The following is a 21,441-nucleotide window of genomic DNA, read 5'->3' on the forward strand; positions in this document are numbered from 1 at the left end:
CTTTTCCTAATTTCATTTTCTCTAACCGGTAATTGATGAAGAGTATTTGCCCTTTTAACTCTTGATTAATATTCACATGATCAGCAGTCATGGGGAGAGTTGGGTCACCCCCAGCCACTTGCTCTGCCCCCAGCCACTATACACATTTAACAACAACAACAACAACATATCCTACTTTACTGCAAGGGCCCCAAATGATACTATGTTCATTTCCCCCTTTTTATTCCCTCCCTAACCAGGCAAAACAAACCTGTATAAGTTTGAGTTCTAATTCAATGTATATTGCAAGTGGAGGTGCGGATAGCACTGTTAACATATGGGATTTAAAGTTCAGAAAACTTCACCGAGCTCTTAAGGTAAGACAAAACACTTCCTGCTTTATCTACTTGTCTATTAAATATGACTCTGAAAAAAATACCCCCCCTCAAAACAAACCCTCTAGCTTTGGGTTCTGATCTTTAAAGCCCAAATTTCAACTCAAAATTTTGAATTCCTATCACCATAGGTGTCTGTGCTAGCAGCAGGCTTTGTGGACTGTGTTGCTTTATAAGGAATATTTTCAAGCTGTCATTTTATTATATTGTATCTCTGAGTGATTATTTGAGTCTTCAGAAACCATGTTATGTGAAGTTGGCAATGAGTGTTGGGGCTGAGCTCTCCACTCCCTCCACTTCTCTTGCCCCTCCTGTTGTGTGCTGCCTTCAGTACGAAACTCCTTGCTTGTATTAAGCCAGTCTTCTGTTGTGTTTGAAATGGGGAACTCTGGCTTCGTACCGGTTAACAAACCTGAATGTGATTTTCTACAGTTTTCTGTTTTTTTAATCAGTTAATCCTTTTAATCTGTTGATAATCCCTGTCTACCTATGCCACCATAATTATGGAATTTAGTTTCAATGCTAATTTTAGGATTTCTAGCTTTATAGTTGCCAAATGGCAATAAAGCTCCTCTTAAATAACTAGCTTTTATCTGAAAACATAATGCTTTGACATTTATATGTATGCAAATGTAGGATTATCTGGAAGACTGACAGTTCTTAGGTAAATAGCTGAACAAAAATTGTATGTGTTGGAGAAACAGTTGATGTAACTGTGCTATATTGGAATAGCATTTTGTGTATACTGAATCCGGGAAACTTTTGAATACATGAACTCTGTATGAATGAATGTCTTCTACGGATACATTATTATTAAAAACACTACTACTATCACTGTAGAATAGGGGTAGGCAGATGGGAGATTAGATCTCTGGGTGATTTTTGGCTTGATCATATGGGAGATGGTGATCCTTCAGATAGTGGCCTCAAACTGTTCAGCTATTGCAAGTTTGAATACTCTACCATGTGAAGGAGCTGCAAGTTAGGAGGAACCCTGGATTAGGCTAGGCTTTGCCTGATGTGCTGGCTTTTCATTGCCAGAGTTGTCAGTCTGTTGGATTTCATACCCGACCTGCAGCAGAAGGTCCCAGGGCAGGTGGCAACAATATAGACATGCTAGATTAAAATCAATTGAAACAATTCAATTCTTGATGTGGGGGATTCATTTGTGGGATTAGCTCATGTTCCCATTGTACAAAGTTGTGCCTTTCCCCCTTAGATGTGCAGGTCAAGGTCTTAGTCCTGCTGGGTCTTTTAATTTTTGATACCAACCTTTGGAGACTGAGCCAGTTACAAATCTAAATATGAACTTTTTAACTGATAGGCTTCTGGAATAGAATATAACCAAACACATGGAAGTTAGCTAGGTCCATTGTCAGCTGCTGCTTTGTGAAGCCCTAAAAGTGTGAGAGAGACAAAGCTGGATTATTCCGTGTGGCCTGAATACTTGTATTACTTTAAACCTGACAGAACAAGAGAGGTTAAAAGGATAACTACCTGTTTAAAAACAAGAAAACCAATTGCAACTGACTAATATTTGCATTTTCTTATCTTCTTTAGGATCACAGAGATGAAATAACTTCTGTAACATTTAATTGGAATGATTGCTATATCGCTTCGGGGTCTATGAGTGGTGAAATTATTCTGCATAGTCTTACTACAAATTTATCCAGCACTCCATTTGGCTTTGGCAGCAGTCAGGTAAAGTGTCTGTGGAATGTGGTTCCAATGGTTCAGCTGCAGTGTGTCATACAAGTGATGGTTGGGTCTAACCATTTGCAATTAGATTTATACCCAATTGTCTCTCCACCAGATAATTGTTCTTTACCCCCAATAACTTCCATACTTGGGCTGCAATCCTGTGCACACTTACCTGGTAGTAAGTCACGTTGAATACAGTGAAACTCCCCCCCCCCCCGAGTAACAATGCATAGCATTTGGCTGTTGGCATTTCAGGAAGCCCATGCTAAACTTGTGTGTTGAACTTGAGCTACCCAACCCCACCCCCCAACCTTCCACCTCTGCAGTATACTGTACAAGCAGTTCCTCTATCCCTGACGTAGAACCTTTGTCCATGCTACACAGTGGATTGCTGTGGAACTGGGTCTTTTCATGTGACACAACCTCTTGATCATCTTCTGCACATCTGATTGAACTTATGTGTCATGGCAAAATGGGTTATCGGAGTCGGGATAGACTTGCAAGTCCTTGCAAGGAAATAGGACTTTAAGGGTGAAACCTTTACTCCTAGTCTTGATTTTAAAAATAAATAAGTAAATAAATTTACTTATATCCTGTTCTTTCCCATTGGTTCAGAACGGCTTATAGCAGTGTTAATATCTGAGATTTTAAAACTCAAGTAACTATTAATGTGAACATGGGCCTGGTTGCATTTCTCCTTGCTGTCTCCTTGAATAGTTTTATTGCTGGCACAGCTTGGTGATAGCCACATTTCAGTGCTGATGTTGAAAAGCTATAAAAATTTTTTTTAATGAATGTGCTTGGGTTTTCTTATTAGAATTTCTAGCAGGTTGGACAAGTTAAGTGTCACACATACTGAGGGTTGCAAATGGTAGCATTGTCTTCATTGGAAGCAAAAGCCAAGTTTTCAAAAGCTCTGTTTTTGATTCATTGTTATCATCCATCAGTTATATTGATGCAAACTTCTTCTTAATAGTCAGTTTGCTCTTTTTTAAAAAGCCACCTTGTTGCAGAGCTAATAAAGTTGTCATAGCTGTGCTTTATGTGTGGCTTATTTGGGAAACTCTCTCTGACAGTTATTGATGGACAACGTGCTGTGGGTTAAAGACCAAAGCAATGAAAGCAGGGTGGTGGTGGAGGAGGAGGAGGATCTGAGCTGCAGTGATAAGATGCTGAAAACCTTACAGCTGAGTTGCATTGACTGTTATTTCCTGCTATTTACTTTGCCATTTGTCGCTTTTCACTACATGCTGCTGAGGAAAGATTGGGTTGCTCTTTAAACCTTGACGAATATTAATGTAAAATATAGGGAGCAATGTAATTTACAGTCAAGTCGGATAGGTTTATGGTAGAATAGCAAAACAGGGTTTAAATATTGCCTATGACATAAACCATATAGCACTAATGAAAACAATGCAATCCTTTATTTGTATGGGATAATGTTAGAAGCATTAAAATATCTCATTTCTTTCTGACTACCACCTGTTTATACATTTCTTTTCCTGAGTGAGTTATTTTACTTAACTGTCATGCGGGACAAAAGAAAGAGAGGCAAATGGAAGCAGTGGGATTGAGAAGCTAGAAAAGCCTTGGAAGAGACATAAAGTGGGTGGCTTAATTTTTTCCTGCAACCTGGGTGCTTTCCTCCTGCCCCTAATTCAAGAGAGAGGGCCTGTTCTAAATATTGTTTAAACAGACTTCTTAAACAGGCATTCTCTTTTTCTCACATCTATTTTGGAAGTTTAAATACCTGATAGTCATCACCTGGCTTGGTTGGTACATGTTTCTTTGTTAGTCCTTCATGGGGATGTAGAGAAGCTGCAGCAGATTCCTCAAAGACGCATATTTTCCTAGCTACAAAGACCACGTCAAAGGGGCTTGTGGGAGAGGAGTGAGGAAAGGCAAATAAAAGTTTTCTTATTATTGCCTATATGCCTGTGCCTTTTGCGTCTTGCATTGTTTTAGAATGTATATTCAGAGCATGCTAAAAGCCTAATACATTAAGGAACCCATAAGGATTGTTTTTGAAAGTAGATTGTCATGGATTTGAAATTAGGACAGTTATTTAAAGTCTTAACAGTAACAAAGAATGCACTCAACTTAAAGCCCATTATTCCATCAATTTCAGGTCTAAAGTATCTTGTTGAATCACAGCTCCACTCTTGAAAACTCTTAATGGTTGAGACTTAAAAAGCTTGGCACTTTGTCAGGATTCAAGTTTCTATTGTTACTGCAAAAATGCCGAGCTTGGAAAAGTTGTTAAATTTTAATTGCATGTCACTCCAGTGAGGCCTGGATGGCAGACTTGCTGACTAAACATCTGAAATGGCTGTTCTTGTAATAAAGATGTATCAGTGCTGATGCTCACTTAAAGGGTTTCTAGGTGTTACTTTTTCTGTTTCTCACTACTAGATACCATGTCAAATTCAATCTCCTTTGTGGTGGGGAGCTGCACTGCATGAGCACTTCAGAGTTGGATCGAAATTGGGGGCTGATTTTTTCACAAATATTTTTGTGCTCGCCCCATTTTTTATATATATTTTTATGACTGCTCCTGCTGCAAAGACAGTCACTCGCTGTTTTGTTGTAATGTGCTGAAACTGCCACTGTACCACAAAATGAGCAGCAGGGGTGTGCTGTTTCCCCCCTCCAATTCCCTTCTCCCCCAATAGATTAGGCTTTATTGCCAGATTTCACCTACGGTAACTGGGTGTTAAGGATGGCAAAGACCTAAAAGTTGTATAAGTAAGTGATGATATTGCTGCATTTGAAGGTAAGGCTAGTACTAGGATTCCAGTGGTGCAGCCTCTTGCCAACTAATTAGCAAAGAGGTTTTTTTTTTTAAAAAAATGTACACAAGTACTGTAGTTTAAATGTATGCATTGGCAAAGCAGGCCATCACTTTTAACATATGCAAATGTGTTTTCTTTCTTTTTCAGCCCATTCGGCACTTGAAATATTCTCCCTTTAAAAAAGCATTATTGGGTAGCGTTTCCGACAGTGGGGCTGTAACTCTGTGGGATGTCAACAGTCAAGCCCCATATCATAACTTCGAAAGTGCTCATAAAGCTCCGGCCTATGAAATCTGTTTTTCTCCCATCAGTGAGCTGCTACTTGTAACTGTAGGTCTGGATAAAAGAATCATTCTCTATGACACCACCAGTAAAAAGTATGTATACCTTTGTCAGAATATTATCTGTTGACAGAATTCTGTGTGCTTTTCAGGAATTTACGGCATACTATTAAATATTTTGTGAAGCACTGCTGATCAACAAACAAATAAAATAAAGCCAGACTCCTAAGCCTTGAGTTGGTCTCCTTTTAATTGATTGAGGCAACTGGAACATTTAGCATTTCTTCACAAAAATGGTTAGGTGTGGAACTTTTAACGTGCCACAAGGTTTGGTTTTGTGAAAGTAATATTTGGAGCGTGCTTCTTAATGGTGGAAAGCAAATTGTGTGTGGTTGTCTTAGTTACTGAATTGCTTGTAGGAATATTAAAGCTGATGGAGTCCTTCTGCTGGACTTGAAAGCTTTCTTATTTGGTACACACACATTTCATGAGAGGTGTCTAAAATTGAGACATTTTGACATTTTAATGGTTGTAGTTTGCAAAAGTCTCTTTATTGCATCTGCAGAGCCAGTATATGAGCCACAGGGAAAATGCCCAAACCCACTGTTGAGCAATACCTTTAGTAGGACCAACCAAAGTTTGCAAATAAGGGAGCAAGCTCTCAAGATCTCCAGAATTCTTCATTGGGCTGGATGTACTCATTGTGGGTATTCCTTCTGCCTTCCTTGGCCTGCCAGAGTTGGTCATCCAAAGCAGAGGGAGCCCTGAGTCCTCCAAAGAACAAGAGGACACTTGAAAGGGGGACAGTCCCACAGGGAGCTGTTTGACACTGGCAGTTTCCTTCCTACCTACACACTTGAATTCTTGTCATATTTGAGGAGAGGGGACATCCATTAGCAGCTGGGAATGTGTGTATCTGCTTGAAGAATGTAGCTTTGTGTATTGTATTAACTTAAACATAACATTGGGAAATAAGCAGAACTAAAATTACAGTGTGGTATAATAGTGTTGGCTTTAAGTCTTAGCTTAGCCGTGAAGCCCACTGAGTAATATTGGGCCAGACACTACCTTTTAGTCTAACCTGGCCAATAGCTAAGTGAAGAGTTAATGAAAAATAGCTATTCTTTTGGAAACTGTAAATAAAATTGTGGCTGTCCTTTCTCTCCCCCCCCCCCCTTCTCGGGTGTTCAACATGTTTCTTCGTCACAAAAAAGGCAGCTAAAGACTTTAGTAGCAGAATCTCCTCTAACTGCAGTAGAATTCATGCCTGAAGGAACTTCCTTGGTGGTTGGATCTTCTCGTGGAAAGATATACCATTATGACCTAAGAAAACTGTCCGCACCTGTGAAATCAGTCAGTGCTCACAAAACCTCTGTGAAATGCATAACACTACAGTGCTCTAACAGCTTTTCAAGGGTAAATGTCTTGTCCTTTTAGTGTATAAGTGTAGGTTAAAACGGAAATAAAATGTGCCTAATTATGATCAATATATGCCAAAGCACACAAGATGGCATGTTTGTGCTAAGCCCTGTATCACTTTCCCATTGTAATTGTAGTTAGAATTGTATACAACTGTCTCTTTTTTCAAAGCTTGATGGCTCTGTGTACTTAACACACATCTATTTGAGTGCTCTATCCCCCCCCTGCTCCCAATACAGTGGACCCTCCAGCTATGAACTTAATTTGTTCCGGGGGTCCGTCCGCAACCTGAAAAGTCCGTATCCAGAGGTGCTGCTTCTGTGTAGAATCACAAATTAAGTGATAGAGCGCTTCTGCGCAGACTGCTTCTGTGCATGCAGAAGTATACATTTCTGGGTTTGCCGTGTTCGCAACCCAAAGTTTACGTATCCGGAGGGATACATAAGTAGAGGTACAACTGTATTATAAATGGTGTCTGCTATTTTTGGGATTAGAGTCCTATCGGAAGCAGTATTAGAAGAAAGTTGTAACTTAGTACTTGACTGTCCTTTTCCCCTTCAGAGTAGAGCACTTCTGACTAACTTATTTCTGTTTCAGTCTAGCCTTAAGTCATCCTTGACTAAGCAGGCCTGCAAAAGATCTGATATCAAAACAACAAGCAATACTGGAGGGATTCAGAATGCTGGCATGATCAAAAACGTTACTCCTAACATGCCTGCCACGTTCCTGTCCCCATCCTTGCCAACAGCTGAAGTTAAAGGAGCTGATGCCATTCAGGATAAATCTGGTAAAAAGATGCCAGCACTTGTGAGAATCATGAAGGAGGGAAATACGAAAATACCAATTGTTGCCATTTTAAGAATTGCTTAATTGGTCCTTTATTTTATTTCTTTACTTACAGTATTTATTGGGTGGTATACATTTTTTTAAAAAACAAATTCTTAAAATTTAAAAACGCAATATAGAGAAAATTAAAACCAAGTTATAATACTATTGGAATAAACCCAGCAACAGAAAACAGGAGCCACCCTGTTTGGTGCCTGCAAAGGCCTCCTGCTCCTCCAAATGTTTAATTTTTTTTGGGGGGGGGAAAGGGTTGTTTGGATCATGGCACCTGCTCTTTTGGTCTATTTTGTTTGTTTTGGGGTTGGAGTGGAGAGATTTTAAACACTGCCAGTTTTTCTTCTGTGAAAAGGGCATTTTGAAGTATCCACAATAGTGTTCTAGATCTCTAAGAAGTGCCCCCAGGCCCAAAATGTTGCGGACCAAAGTACTGAGAAAATAAAGTCTACACCTGGTGCCAAAAAGAAGCTCAACACTGTGACCTGAGGTCCAGCGCTGAGGGCCTTCTGGTGGTTCCCTCACTGCGAGAAGCGAAGTTACAGGGAACCAGGCAGAGGGCCTTGTTGGTAGTGGCACCCACCCTATGGAGTGTCCTCCCATCAGATGTCAAGGAAATAAACAACTATCTGACTTTTAGAAGACATCTGAAGGCAGCCCTTTTTATGGAAGTTTTTAATGTTTGCAGTCTTATTGTGTGTTTAATGTTCTGTTGGTAGCTGCCCAGAATGGCTGGGGAAACTCAGCCAGATGGGCGGGGTATAAATATTATTATTATTATTATTATTATTATTATTATTATTATTATTATTACCACCACCTATGTAGAGGATATTCCGCAACTGGGGTGCCAGTCATACTATTATTCTCCTTACAGTATAGTATACTTTATACAGTACTATACTTTATTACTATACTTACAGTAGCCACCCACTTCCTCTCATTTGGTGGGGTGCATTCAGAGAAGGGTCTCTTAGGGTCCAGGCAGGCATATAGGGTTGGAGAAGATCATCTAAGCAACCTGGCTCCATTCCCATGCCCAGGTATTGGCTCAGCACACCCACTGCCTCACCTGAAAAGGAGTTGAAAAGGAGAGAGAAAACTGCATGTTGTACACCTGTTGGTGATGCCTCAGTCCTCACCTCTGGATTTTCTATTTGAGTCATTTACTTTGGATGTTAAATAGCATGGTGATAAAAATATCCCCGTGGAGCCCATAGCATAATTGCCAATGGGTACAGCAGTATCCTGCCCCCCCCTAGCACCACTTTTTGGAATCCGCTATCCAGGTATCAGTAGAACCACTGTGAGACAGTATCTCCAACACTGAACCAGACAGCTTTACCAGAAGGATGCCATGGTTGATAACACTGAAAGCTACTGAGGGGGCCAAGAGGACCAGGGTTATACTCTTCCTATCCTTCTCTTGGCAGAGTTCATCCCAAAGGGCACCCAGAATACAGACTTGGAAAGCTCAAGCCATGCGTTCATTCATCGTTGCTAGCGACTGACTTAATTTCCCCCCCAGACCACTGCACAAGTGACTGAAATAAAGATGAAGAACGTGATTCTAGATCTTAACTATTTTATAAAAACATTAAAAAATATCTGTATGTTGTGATCCTTTTCGGTACATATAAAACATTCAATTAAGTGTGATGCTTTCTCACTAAGCTCAAGCTGACAGCTTAATCTGTCTTGATGAATGGAGTTCATACCTGTTCACCTCCTTGTGGAAATGTGAGTGGGAGTTCTGTCAAGCACTTTGGGTGCCAAATTGAAGGAAAGCTATCTTTATTGCTAGGTAATGCTAGCATTAAAGCTTAAGGCGGAATCCTCTTATCGCAGTTTTGGAGGAGAGGGTGCTGCTGAGTAATTTTATTGTCCACACAGTTAATGTGATAAGACAACAGGTTTTGTTGTACCTTAGTGTGTTTGCTAGACCTGTTGTCAGAGGCTTATTGATAATGGCAGTAGCTTTTACTTCCTTCCAAATCCTTGACATCTTCCCTCAGAAACAAATTCTATTGGTTCCTATGGGACTTGTTTCCAGTTTATTTATTGGCAGCCTTCTACCTTTTTAAAGCTTCTTTTAGGGTGCTTAAATACCCTGGCTGAACTATATTAAACTTGTCTTGTTCTTCCTGTAGGACTCTTCTATGCATAAACATTTATGTTGCTTATGGAACTAGAAAGTACTGGTGTCTAATAGATTTTGTGAAGAAAGCTTAATTTGTCATTTAAAATGACTTTCTTATTCAGGATAATGGATGTGTTCCTCTTCTAGGATTCCCACGCAGCTGCAGTTTGGATGTAATTCCTTCCAAAGAAATTGATCATGGGAATACTTCTAATCCAGCTGATGATTTGGGGAGAAATAGTTTAGGTGACTTGTTCTCTCCACTTCGAGATGGTAAGTTGACATTCGAAAAAGATTGTATAGATACATGTGCTGGAAAGGACTCCATCCTATTACATCCTGCAGTTAAGACCCTTAATGCTTGCAGTCATGCCCATCCTATATAGAGCATATGCTATTAAAATAAAATAAAATATTATAGCCAAATTAATAAGGTGCCTCTTTAGATAGTGGTCAGTCATAATCCCCAAACCATGCCTACTGTATTAAAAACTTAAGCAGTAATTGTTTACTGTTTGAACAAAAGATCAGGTAGAGCTGTTACTCAGATTCTACATGTATAGGATTTCCCTCCCTTTTTACAGTCAGTGTTTATTGCTTTGTCCTATAGATGTTGCAGTTTGTAAAACAAGTGAAGATGTTCCCGGAAAGAGTGATGGTAAGCACTTACTGTAGTACATTTTTAGTATCTCTTGAGGGCCCAGCCTGACACTAAATTGGTTTAATGCTACAGGAAATCAGAATAAGTAGCAATAAATGAAGGTAAGTAAAAACAAACTGGGGCGTGGGGTGTAATATTTGCTACACTGTGCATGCTAAACCTGTGTTCAGGAAACATTCTTGGTTGAAACAGTACAAATATATAATCCTTTAAAATATAAAGTGGTATAGAAATGAAACGAATAAAATAATAAAAAATACACAAGTGTGTGACTTTGCTTTTCATTCTAGGTATGGATTTTCAACCTTACCTTTCCAGTCTGGATTTTCTTTCCCAGTTCAGCACTGCATTGCCTGTAAGAAAAAATCCAGTAGGATCTGGCCCACAAGTAATGCATTCTAGTCCACTTAATATATTTGTTGCCTCTCCTATCAAAGAGGATGATGAGAATCCAGATGTTGATGCTAAGAAAACTAATCATGGAAGACAAGAGTCCAGAGAACATTTCAAACAGGTAATGCTGTAATTCTAATTGCCTGTGACTTGAGCTGTCCGCCTTGCATTTTTGTTTGTTGTTTCTGCTTTTTGCTGCGTAGAAACATGCATATGTTGGATAGTAGTGCGTTCTAGGCGTGGGCTGTTTGCTTCCTAACCATAGTCATGAGATTAGGAGCACCATAATGCATGCAAATCCCCCACCCCCTTTCAGTTTTGGGGTGTTAGGAGAGGGATAGTGCTTCTCGCAGGGGACACGTCATGCTTCTTCTGGGGTAGTTTATCTACCTTTGGTCTCCACTCTGCACTCACCTCTCACCTGTGACTCCTAGAAGCTGCAGCTTAGGGTGGATTGAGATAATAAGCTTTCTCCCATCTTTAAACAGCTTTTGTTGTTGCTAGATCGTGCTGATTTTGATTGTCCCAAAGGGCCCAGCACATGACTGAGTGTACTACTTATCAGGCAAGAAATGTTTATATTTGTGGGGCTGTGTTGGCTGTGTTCACATTTATTTTCCCCCTTCTGTACAAAGTTGAGTTCCTCCAGCTCTGAGTTTACAAGTATGAATACCTCCCCGTTGGCCAACATAATCAGGAGTCCTGATCCCCGAGAGAGGCTTATTAAGAACCTTCAGGCACAACTGACCTATGAATCGCCAGTGAACGGTCCTACCTCAGCAAGTAGGTCTAAATCTCACCTTTCTGTTATGGAACACAATCAACTGGCTAATGACTTGGCATCCTGGGTGAATGTAATGGGAGTGCAGCAGTCTCTAAATATTTTTTGAATATATAAAATTTATGATGTACTACTGAGTAAAAATGTAGCATAATCTAATGTTTCTGTCTTTGTGCGCATGGTGTACTCTGCCAATTAGTTTGCGTAATTTTCCGGGAATGGTCTTCAATCACTCCAGCACTTCAATCACATTTCCAGTCATGCGCCTGCTTTTAAATTCTTAAATCCCAGCACTTATGAACAGTCAAGAACTTAACGTTTTCATTTCATAAATATAGGTGGTGATTAGAAATAATGTGACTTGTGTGCTGTGGTGTGCCCATCTTGCCTGTTTATATAGCAGTTGTCTGTATCTTTTTGGGTCCCCTTTTCTTGCCCCAAGTTAAAATGAAATGCTCATACTTTACTTTGCATAGCTTCAAAGATAACTTCTTCGGTTACTGCTGGAGTTGCCAATTCGCTATCGGAAAAAATAGCAGACACTGTTGGAAGCAGCAGATTGAATGCACCTTTATCATCCGTTCAAATTCATTTCATTCAGAATATGATACAAGAAACTCTGGATAACTTCAGGTAAGTTGAGTTGTATCGACACTTTGACTATAGTTATCAGTTTTTATAAAGCCTGAGCAAAATAATAACTTTAGCGGAGCCCGACAACGAGATGTTGCAGTGTATCTCTGGAGTGTGTGGGTTACTTGTGGCTGAGGGTGTGTGTTTGAAGAAACATCAAAGGCACTAATCTCAGCTCTAGCTTGGGTCTGTCTTAAGGTACATCTTCTTTGTTTATGAATATTAAAAAGTGTGTCCAGTTCCCATGCAAGTCAATAGAGCATGAGCTTCATGCAGTCAAGTACTAGATTTGGCCAGGGATGAGGTTTGAGAGGATAAGGTGACCTTTGCTGCAACCTGAGAGGTATGGGAGAATTTTGGCAGACTCTGAACCAACCTCTCCCTTCCTCTGACCTGCAGTATTAACTCTGGGCTGCATTGCAAGCCTGCCTCAAGTATGCTGTTTTGACAACAACCCTGTGGTGAATATGAATGCTCCAAATTACTGGCTTCGTTCTTCATAGTCTGTGGGTGGCATGGGCCTCTGCAACTCCGACTTAAAAAAGAAAAGGTTAGCAGGGTGCTATAAAATTGGCTGGCATTTCAGCATCACATCAGAAATAGATCAAATTAATTTATCTACCAAATATACACTTCAGCATTCTTTCTGCCCCAGGAAAGCTAATTGTCTTTGAGTGGTTTTAAGAAAGCAATGGGGTTAGCTCTGGATTTGTGTCTTAAGTGCTTCTCTTGTCATTGTGACGTTCTATGACATCACTATATCTTTTCTTAGCCTTGTTACTTTATGAGCAAAAAACCCCACCACCCATCAGTGTGTTATTGTAGTACAACTCAATCAGGACATAATCAAACTTCTGTATGAATTAATTCAAGAAGTTGGTAAGTTAATTCACAAAGCCCCTGGAGTGTGCTGCTCTTGCACATTTTAAACAGCCAGAAAATGGCTTAGATTTTCTTCATCTCGAGTAAATACAATCTGCCACAGAGCAACAGTTTACAGGTGCATCTGTAGGCACATATCATGAAGCTTTTATTGTAAATGAAGAATGTTCGCTGGAATCTGTTCCAATGTGCATCTGGAGCAATTACATTTTCCCAATTTATAATAAAATAAATTTTATGGCAAAAAACACTCAGTGTGTTTCATTTCCTGGAATCTGAAATAGTACATTTTCAGTGTTGTTGTTGTTTAGTCGTTTAGTCGTGTCCGACTCTTCGTGACCCCATGGACCAGAGAACGCCAGGCACCTCTGTCCTCCACTGCCTCCCGCAGTTTGGTCAAACTCATGCTGGTAACCTCGAAAACACTATCCAACCATCTCGTCCTCTGCCGTCCCCTTCTCCTTGTGCCCTCCATCTTTCCCAACATCAGGGTCTTCTCCAGGGAGTCTTCTCTTCTCATGAGGTGGCCAAAGTACTGGAGCCTCAGCTTCACAATCTGTCCTTCCAGTGAGCACTCAGGGTTGATTTCCTTCAGTATGGAGAGGTTTGATCTTCTTGCATTTTCAGTATTGGTTGACTAATACTACTTGGGTTGTCATCAGACTTCTCCTTTTCTGTTCTTATTACTAGCCTTGTTTAGCTTTTGCTTATAGCAGAGCATTCTGCTTGCACCTGGTTTGTGAAACTGGCCATTGCCTCTTGGCTAGAAGGAGTGACTTGTAAAAAAAAGCAGAGGGATGAGGGGGTTCTAGTACTTTGTCCTTCACTTCCAAAGTTTGTCTCTATTCCATTTACCATAGTCTATAGCAAACAGGAAGGGGCGCAGGTGGCGCTGTGGTCTAAACCACTGAGCCTCTTGGGCTTGCTGATCAGAAGGTCAGCGGTTCAAATCCCCGCAACTCTCGGTCCCAGCTCCTGCCAACCTAGCAGTTCGAAAGCACGCCAAAAAGTAGATATATAGGTACTGCTTTGGCAGGCAGGTAAACAGCATTTCTGTCTGCTGCTCTGGTTTTGGTGTTCCATTGCACCAGAAACGGCTTAGTCATGCTGGCTACATGACCCAGAAAAACTGTCTGCGGTCAAACGCTGGCTCCCTCGGCCTGTAAAGCAAGATTAGTGCTTCAACCCCAGAGTCGTCTGCGACTGAACTTAACTGTCAGGGGTCCTTTACCTTTTTATAGCAAACAGAGTCTATGTCATTACTGAGTGGTAATCCAAACCCCTGATCTGTTATGCTGGAAGGCATTTAAGTTGATGGTACCCCTCTGCCCAACCATGGAAGTTCTGTGTGCTCCCTTGTAAATTGTGGGTGGATGAAAGTTACTAGTGGCAGCTGGTGCAAATCTCTGAAATGGGGTGTTTCGAGGCAGGATTGGGGTGGAGCTGAGCTACTCAAGAATCTACTGGCTATCAAGCCAGTCTAGCTACTGGCAAGCTGTGGCACTGAGTCCAGTATGGGCCTCTCTGCTGCACCAGACCATAGCTGGTGCATCAAAAATAATAAAATATCAGATATTTCAATTGTGCCCTTAACCTTAGATGACTAGATGACCCTTGGGGTCACTTTGAACTCTATAATTCTGTGATCCCATGACTCATTAAGAACCCAGAACAGTGGTACCTCAGGTTACAGACACTTCAGGTTACAGACTCCGCTAACCTGGAAGTAGTACCTCGGGTTAAGAACTTTACTTCAGGATGAGAACAGAAATGGCGCAGCGGCAGCGGGAGGCCCCATTAGCTAAAATGGTACCTCAGGTTAAGAACAGTTTCAGGTTAAGAACGGACCTCCAGAACGAATTAAGTTCATAACCCGAAGTACCACTGTACTGGAAATTAATTGCTACGAAGGAGCTATGCTTTCCCTAATGTCAGGTTAGTTCTTGGGGGGTCCGATAAAGATACACATTATTGTTGAATTTAGGGTGGGGTAGGATAAGATGTTTAGTCTTGTCCTGAAAATCACCTTTAATTTAAGAACCAAAGAGAAATGGGTAAACTTGCGAACAGGAATTGAAGGTGCATGGTATTTGTTTCTTCAGGGAAGCCTGCCATCGTGACATTGTGAATTTGCAAGTGGAGATGATCAAACAATTTCATGTGCAGCTGGTATGTATAAAATATATACAGAAATGTGCAGATGTTTTAAAAGCATTTCAGCTGAAAACCCTACTCTGGATTGCTTGTTCATTTTAAGATCCTAGAAAGAGCAATGAGATTATTGATAACCTCGGTTTGCTAGGTTTGGAATACTATAATTTTTGCTAAGTGACACTGCAAACTAACTTGCAATCTGTTGATTCTTAAAAGCTGGGCACAGAATAGTACTGTCTGATGAGTGTAATATCACATACTTGGGGTGGAAGGGAAACTAGATTGCTTTGCTGAGAGAGTAGTGCTTGAGACAGACTTCCTACATTCTTGGTGATTGACTTTAAATTTTCAAAGGGGATGGATGGATGGATATCTTTCTGTGGAAAAATTACAGTGGCCCAGTTTGCATGTCACAATAAGCCATAGTCTGAGAAACTATTGTTTACCATGTACACTGCTCAGTTGCACCCACCCTTTGCCAGTGTCAGACACAAACCAGAGAATGTTTCTTCTTGTAGTTTGGAGAGAGAGAACCCATGAGCACTTGTTCACATGTAATGCTAAGCCGGCCACTCTGTGTGGTTTTGCAAAGGGGGGGGGGGGGAGAGGAACAAGGTGGGTGCAGTTGAGTAGCGTATATGAGCATACTGCTCAATCACACTAAACCAGAGTTTATTTCAGCCTGTGGCTTGCTATGGCATGTGAACGGTGGCCAATATCTTCTGACCACCTTGATTCCAACATTAGTATTCTATATAAAAATGCATAGTCGGGTTTGAAAATCTTTTTCTCTAGTAATGCAATGTTCTGTTCTTTTCCCCTCTAGAATGAAATGCATGCCTTACTTGAAAGATATTCTGTAAACGATGGCTTAGTAGCTGAAATTGAGAGATTACGTGAGGAAAATAAAAGATTGCAAGCCCACTTCTAAAAAGTCCGTGTTCATGCAAGGAAAATGAGTTGAATTTTTTTTATTGTGCTATGGCACACTGATGTCATATGTCTGACACTTAAGTAGTATGTGTAAACTCAGTGTTTTTTCCAGCACTAAAGAACCTTATTTTAAAATAGAAAAGGCAATAGTTAACTGATTAATACAAAAATATGCACTAATAATGTTTATATCAAAGGGTTTTTATGGAAAACTTGAAATACATTGGTTATAAAGAGAGGCTTAACAAGAGTATTAATCAATTTTAGCTATAAACAAAGTGCCTTTTTATAAAGGGAAACTAAATAGGAAATGTATTTTGTATAAGAATTGCTTTGTTCTGATAAATTTATTATGCATTTCAGTTATTTTTTTTTGCAATGAAGACTTCTATGACAATGTCTTGGTTTGTTTCCTTTGGCTAGAAAAAACATAAATGTTTCACATGCAGTTTTTATTGTATATTCTCTTTTGCTACTGACTTTTTCCTATAAATGTTACTTTGTAGGTGTAGGATGCAATCTTAGATTTTTGTTACAACTGAGTTGCATATTTACATAATTTAATGGCATACTGATAATTTGTTCTGACTGAATAAACAATTTGTAAAGTTGCATAAACATGCTTGACTGTTTCTGACTTTCAGCTTGGTCCTCAACCTCTCTTTTTAGCACATGTCTAGTGCAGTCCTAAGAGTCATAAGAACATCTGTGTTTTTACCCAGTCTGCAGTTGTGGTTGAAAAAGATATATTTACCATTGTATGACTAGTCCAGAGCAGAAAATCAAACTCATATTCCTATTTGACTCTTGTCTTAAATGTAATGGCTTGATTACAGGTTTAAACTCTCTTGGCATACTTTTATCTGGCTTCATATTACCATTTTTGCATTGTAAATTGAGTGCTTACTTTGTGGTTCACGTGCAGCCTGTTCAGACAGTAGGCAAACTCATTTTTTAAAATGAAAAGTTGTTGCCCTGTGCCCTGCCAACATTTTGAACAGTCATTGCTGCTAAGACTGCAGTCATGCCAGCCTTCATCGAAGTAAGTCCCATTAAGGTTAATGAGACTGACTTCTAGGTAGACATGTCTATAGAATTGCACTGTAAGATTATCATGAACATCTCAAATTGACCACAAAACCTGGCTTGTCTTCAGTGAATTATCATTAAGGAACAGCCTTAAGCATTTCAACGCAGTTTTTGCCTTGGGAAGGGCTTTAGATTGGGTGGAGGGAATGACCAACCCTTGCAGCCATTGCTGTTCTCTGATGCCATAATTTCTTAGAAGCCCAAAATCTATATTAACAATATCAATAGTGTAATTGTTATGCACATAGTTGCCTTGAGAGGATCTACCCTTAAAGGTAAACAAGTCTACTTGGTAATTTGATGTTCACTAGGACTTACTTCACCCCATTTTTTTTAGGATTTCAGGAAGTATGTTGAGGATCATAGCTTCTGCTCTGCTCTTTTTATTTATAAATACTGTGTTGTGAAGGACATTATGAAGCTTGACAACATCCAATAACTTCTGCTGACCATCATGGTCACTCAGTTGTTTGTGAAAGAGGAAGGTGCCCTAAATGAAGCTAGCGATGTGTTTCTTGTATGTGCACAGCTAACTGACACAAGATCTCTCTGCCCACGTTTGGGAGATTCCCCTCTCCCATGGCAGCCCAATATGATGCAGGCCCTATTGCTCAGGAGGCCTCCCAGTCCCTAAAAAGCATTTTTCAGGGGTGCAGAGAGGAGCAAAAGAGAAAAGGGGTTGTACAAGCTGCCTCCACTTGTGCTACTGCAAGCTTACTTTTTAAGGTGCCATGCTTTTGTTTTCATGGTAGCAGACTTGACCCTGAGTACTTCTCTGGAATTTTGGAGAAAAGAAACTTTTTGACCTCAGTGTTGGCTGTTCCTTATATTTAGAGCGAACCTTTGACTGTGCAGACTTCCCTTGTTTTCCTACTACGTCATGAAACTATGCAGCAATCATCCAGACCTCAGGGGAGTAATACAGGATTGATGTTCCTAAAACTGAAATTGCCGATGACTATATGCAATCATACCTATGGGAATTACTGTCGAAAGTAAAGCATTTAAGTGCATGATTCAGCTGCAGCGTTGTACAGAAAGAATGCAGACTGTTTTGGCAGAGATATAAAACTTGGAGATAACGCACGTCAAAATAGTACTTGTCTTCATTTGCCCTCATTTTAGTATGTAAAGCATTTTAAAGTTTGATGCAAGAGAATTTGTAAGATATGCTACTTTGCTTTTGCATGCTGCATAGATCAAAATCAATGGGACATTAAAATGCTAATATGTAGACATAAAATCGAGAAATACCTTTATAGGGGGAGAAACATTGAGTACTTTTAGTTTTAAAACTTTCACAGCAACACATTAAATGCTTTTGTTTTGGTTTTATGTGTTAAACCTTTGACTTTAGGTGCAATAACATCGAGAATTTAAAATTAAAGCATATATTTCTGTGTTCAATTACATGCCTCACCTTTGGCTTGTTATAATTTTATTTTTCTCTATAATTGGGACATGGAGGTGCTTTTTTGTTCTCATAAACTCTTATGGAAAACTTGGGCTTCACCAGTGGATTTCTTCTTATGCTGATATGCTTCTAGGTTAACCGCTCAGAAGGCGGGCAGAAAGCTTGTTTCCTGCAGAATATGAGATCTACTCCATTCAAAAGTGAGTGAAAGTTTATGTTTAGAAGCTATTCAGCTTTGAAACAGAATAGCAGTATTCAATAATTAACATTTTTAGTGTGTTTTGCTGTGCTGGCTAATCACACACATGGAAGATCTGGCCCCCACATGAAAGCCAGCCTAAAACAAATGATTAAAATGTGTCGCGGTGAACAGGGCTGCACATTGTTCATACTTGGGTGTATTGACTTCTGTGTGTAAATGAGAAAAGATGAGTAGAAGACATAATGAGGGCTTAATTCACTTAGTCTGCAGTCCTTAGGTGTGTGTAAGGAAAAAGCTGGAGCCAGCAGGATGGAAGTGAAGGCAAAGGAACACGCTTGCACTCCTCCTTTAACTTAATTCATTCATTTCTTTAAAATTCATCCTGTTTCAGAAACATGTCTGATCCCCTCCCAAAAAAAGGTTTAAGGATGTTCCTGGGGACTGTCCTTGGTTTGCATCAAAACCACATTGCAACATGACCCTTTTTTTGACTCTACCAACAGAACTGGGCAGTGTCACTGCTGGGCAGTGACAACGGAGGAGGTGGCAGAGTGGCAGGCTCCGACATCAGATCTCCCTCTGAAATCAGAGCCTCTGGACCCTGAACTACCCTCCCATAGGATTAAATGCTTAACCAACTACACACTGTGCTGGCTTTTAAAATGTCATATCAGTTTATTTTTCAATGTATAACCTATTCTGTTCAGTTTGGGGGCCGATAACATAAAATGTGCTGGCATCTGCCATCAAAATATAACAATTGGCACTAGTCAGGATTTTTTTAAATGATATGTTATAAGTACTCAAAAGTTGTCATACTCAACTTTATCTTTAGAGGAAAATTAGTTTCTATTCCCATGTTTCCTTTTGATAGAAAAGCCATCACGAGACTTTTATCTTGTCAATTCCAGGAGGTGCATTAATGTAGTGACAACTCTTCTTAAACACATTAGGAGGAACAGGCTCCACAACACATACCATACATGAATTATGCTGTACTTTGGGCCTTTAAGCTGAATCATTTTCAGGAAACTCTCAGGCTATGTAGTTCCCTTCTTAAACAATTCTATTTTATTCAAACAGAAGATGAATAAACAATACACGAATCAAAAATAAAGGGGATGTTCATATCAAATGAATTTGTACCTGGAGATATGAAAAAGAGGAAATCTGCATCTTGTATAATAATTAAGTTGTCCAGAGTTCTGTAACCTTATGTTCCTTATTGACCAAAATGCCAAATCCCATGCAGTCCATTGACAAATTTTGAGCAAATTGTGATTATGGTAGGGGTAGTGAGGATATGGGAGTTTTCTCTGTGTTCTAAAAAAAATATTACTGGAGATACAGACTGGTCCACTATTAGGATCAAAAAGCGCCTGGGAGGAAGATCTGCATATTGTGATGGAGGAGAAGGACTGGAATAAACTGGCTAAATAAGCCAGTGTAAGTTGGTCTCTGTGAGAATGAGGAAAACTTCCCTTATAGTCAGTGATTGTGCACAACACTGACACGATTGTTTCCTTCATGTGAAAAGCCTTTAAAAAGCAGGGAAGGAGGAGGTTTGGGGTTGGCAGCCAGATTTCTCGATCCCTAGGCTAAAGTGTAATAGGGAATACAGATTCTAGGTTTCGAGTTTTAAACCCACTTTTAAACTCTAACCTGTGCCTATTGTATTACTGTTACCCTCTTGTGGCACAGTGGGTCAGTGCATGTGGCTGACCCATTGCTGGTGATTCAAGCCCACCCAGGAACCACGGTGGGCAGGATTCCTGCAATACAGGGGGTTGGACTAGATGACCCTTGGTGATCCCTTCCAACTCTACAATTCTATGATTCTTTGTGGAAAGACTTCCTACTCCCAGTTGTACACCTGCCACAAATATGCTGAGCCTCCTTATAAGTGCATTATGTTTCGGTGTGTTTTTTTTACGCTGGGTTCTCCACCAGCTTCTATATCGACTCCCTGTTGCTTGCCTTGCCCTTTTATTTAGCTTCATTTCTTACTCGGGGTGAACCCAAGGGATATCTATATCAAGCAAATCCATTGTTTCCATAGTAACATGTCTTTCAGGAAGGGGGGGGGAGCCATCTTTTTCTTTTAATTAACAAAATAGGCAGCAGAAATAAGGAATGGTGATGGATGCTGTATAAAATTAGAAAAAGCATTTGGCATCCACCAGGAATTCTTTCTGCTGCTCAGGAGTGATGCATATCCCTGAACTAACAGCAAAGTCTTCCCAGCTTCCATGCCTCCCTTTTGGGGCTTTCTGTTTATTTTAACAGGACCAAAACCATACAGTCTGTCTTTCTGAAGTACGTTTAGTTGCCATAGAAACAATGATGTAAGTGGCAGGGATATCTCTAACCTCCGCTTTGAAAGTGAAGCATGTAGTTGCTTAATATAGAATGGTTTGAAAGCCAGGCTCAAGCTTGGGGGGTGGGGGTTGGGGAGTAAGGGAATTTGATTATAATATCTGCTCTTGCAAGAGCACCAAATGATATGCCCAGTGTTGCTGCTCCCCCCTTTCCCCACCGCCCTTTAGGACTTTTATTCTGTACAAAGTTGACAGGCGCTTATCTGGACGTGGTTGAAAGGTCACTTATTTCTAGTGGGGCACCTGTCCGTGAAAGCAACAAACACAAAAAACACCTGCATTTTAAGTCGCTGCTCCTGAAACGTCGTCTTGTTTCAGTAGTACTGCTTCTGTGGCAGAATAGCTAAAGGCCACAAAACTTCATGGTTATGAAA

General features: G+C 40.2%; 1 protein-coding gene and 1 long non-coding RNA gene across 3 annotated transcripts in view; one reads left to right on the plus strand and one right to left on the minus strand.

The window, feature by feature from the left end:
* NEDD1 (NEDD1 gamma-tubulin ring complex targeting factor) overlaps window positions 1-18,480 on the plus strand; it is a 28,231-nt gene extending 9,751 nt beyond the window's left edge. For both annotated transcript variants that reach the window (XM_081928508.1, XM_081928509.1), the window contains 12 exons: window positions 240-356; window positions 1,935-2,075; window positions 5,015-5,244; window positions 6,363-6,564; window positions 7,165-7,354; window positions 9,695-9,820; window positions 10,158-10,205; window positions 10,499-10,722; window positions 11,237-11,384; window positions 11,859-12,015; window positions 15,000-15,066; window positions 15,878-18,480. In XM_081928508.1, the coding sequence (XP_081784634.1) occupies window positions 240-356; window positions 1,935-2,075; window positions 5,015-5,244; window positions 6,363-6,564; window positions 7,165-7,354; window positions 9,695-9,820; window positions 10,158-10,205; window positions 10,499-10,722; window positions 11,237-11,384; window positions 11,859-12,015; window positions 15,000-15,066; window positions 15,878-15,982 (1,755 nt within the window). In that variant the 3' untranslated portion in view covers window positions 15,983-18,480. The remainder of the gene's footprint in view (window positions 1-239; window positions 357-1,934; window positions 2,076-5,014; window positions 5,245-6,362; window positions 6,565-7,164; window positions 7,355-9,694; window positions 9,821-10,157; window positions 10,206-10,498; window positions 10,723-11,236; window positions 11,385-11,858; window positions 12,016-14,999; window positions 15,067-15,877) is intronic.
* LOC309379406 overlaps window positions 1-21,441 on the minus strand; it is a 356,632-nt gene that overhangs the window by 107,484 nt on the left and 227,707 nt on the right. The window lies entirely within an intron of this gene.

Source organism: Podarcis melisellensis (assembly GCF_964234715.1).
Source record: "Podarcis melisellensis genome assembly, chromosome: 10".
In the NCBI taxonomy this organism is placed as follows: domain Eukaryota; kingdom Metazoa; phylum Chordata; class Lepidosauria; order Squamata; family Lacertidae; genus Podarcis; species Podarcis melisellensis.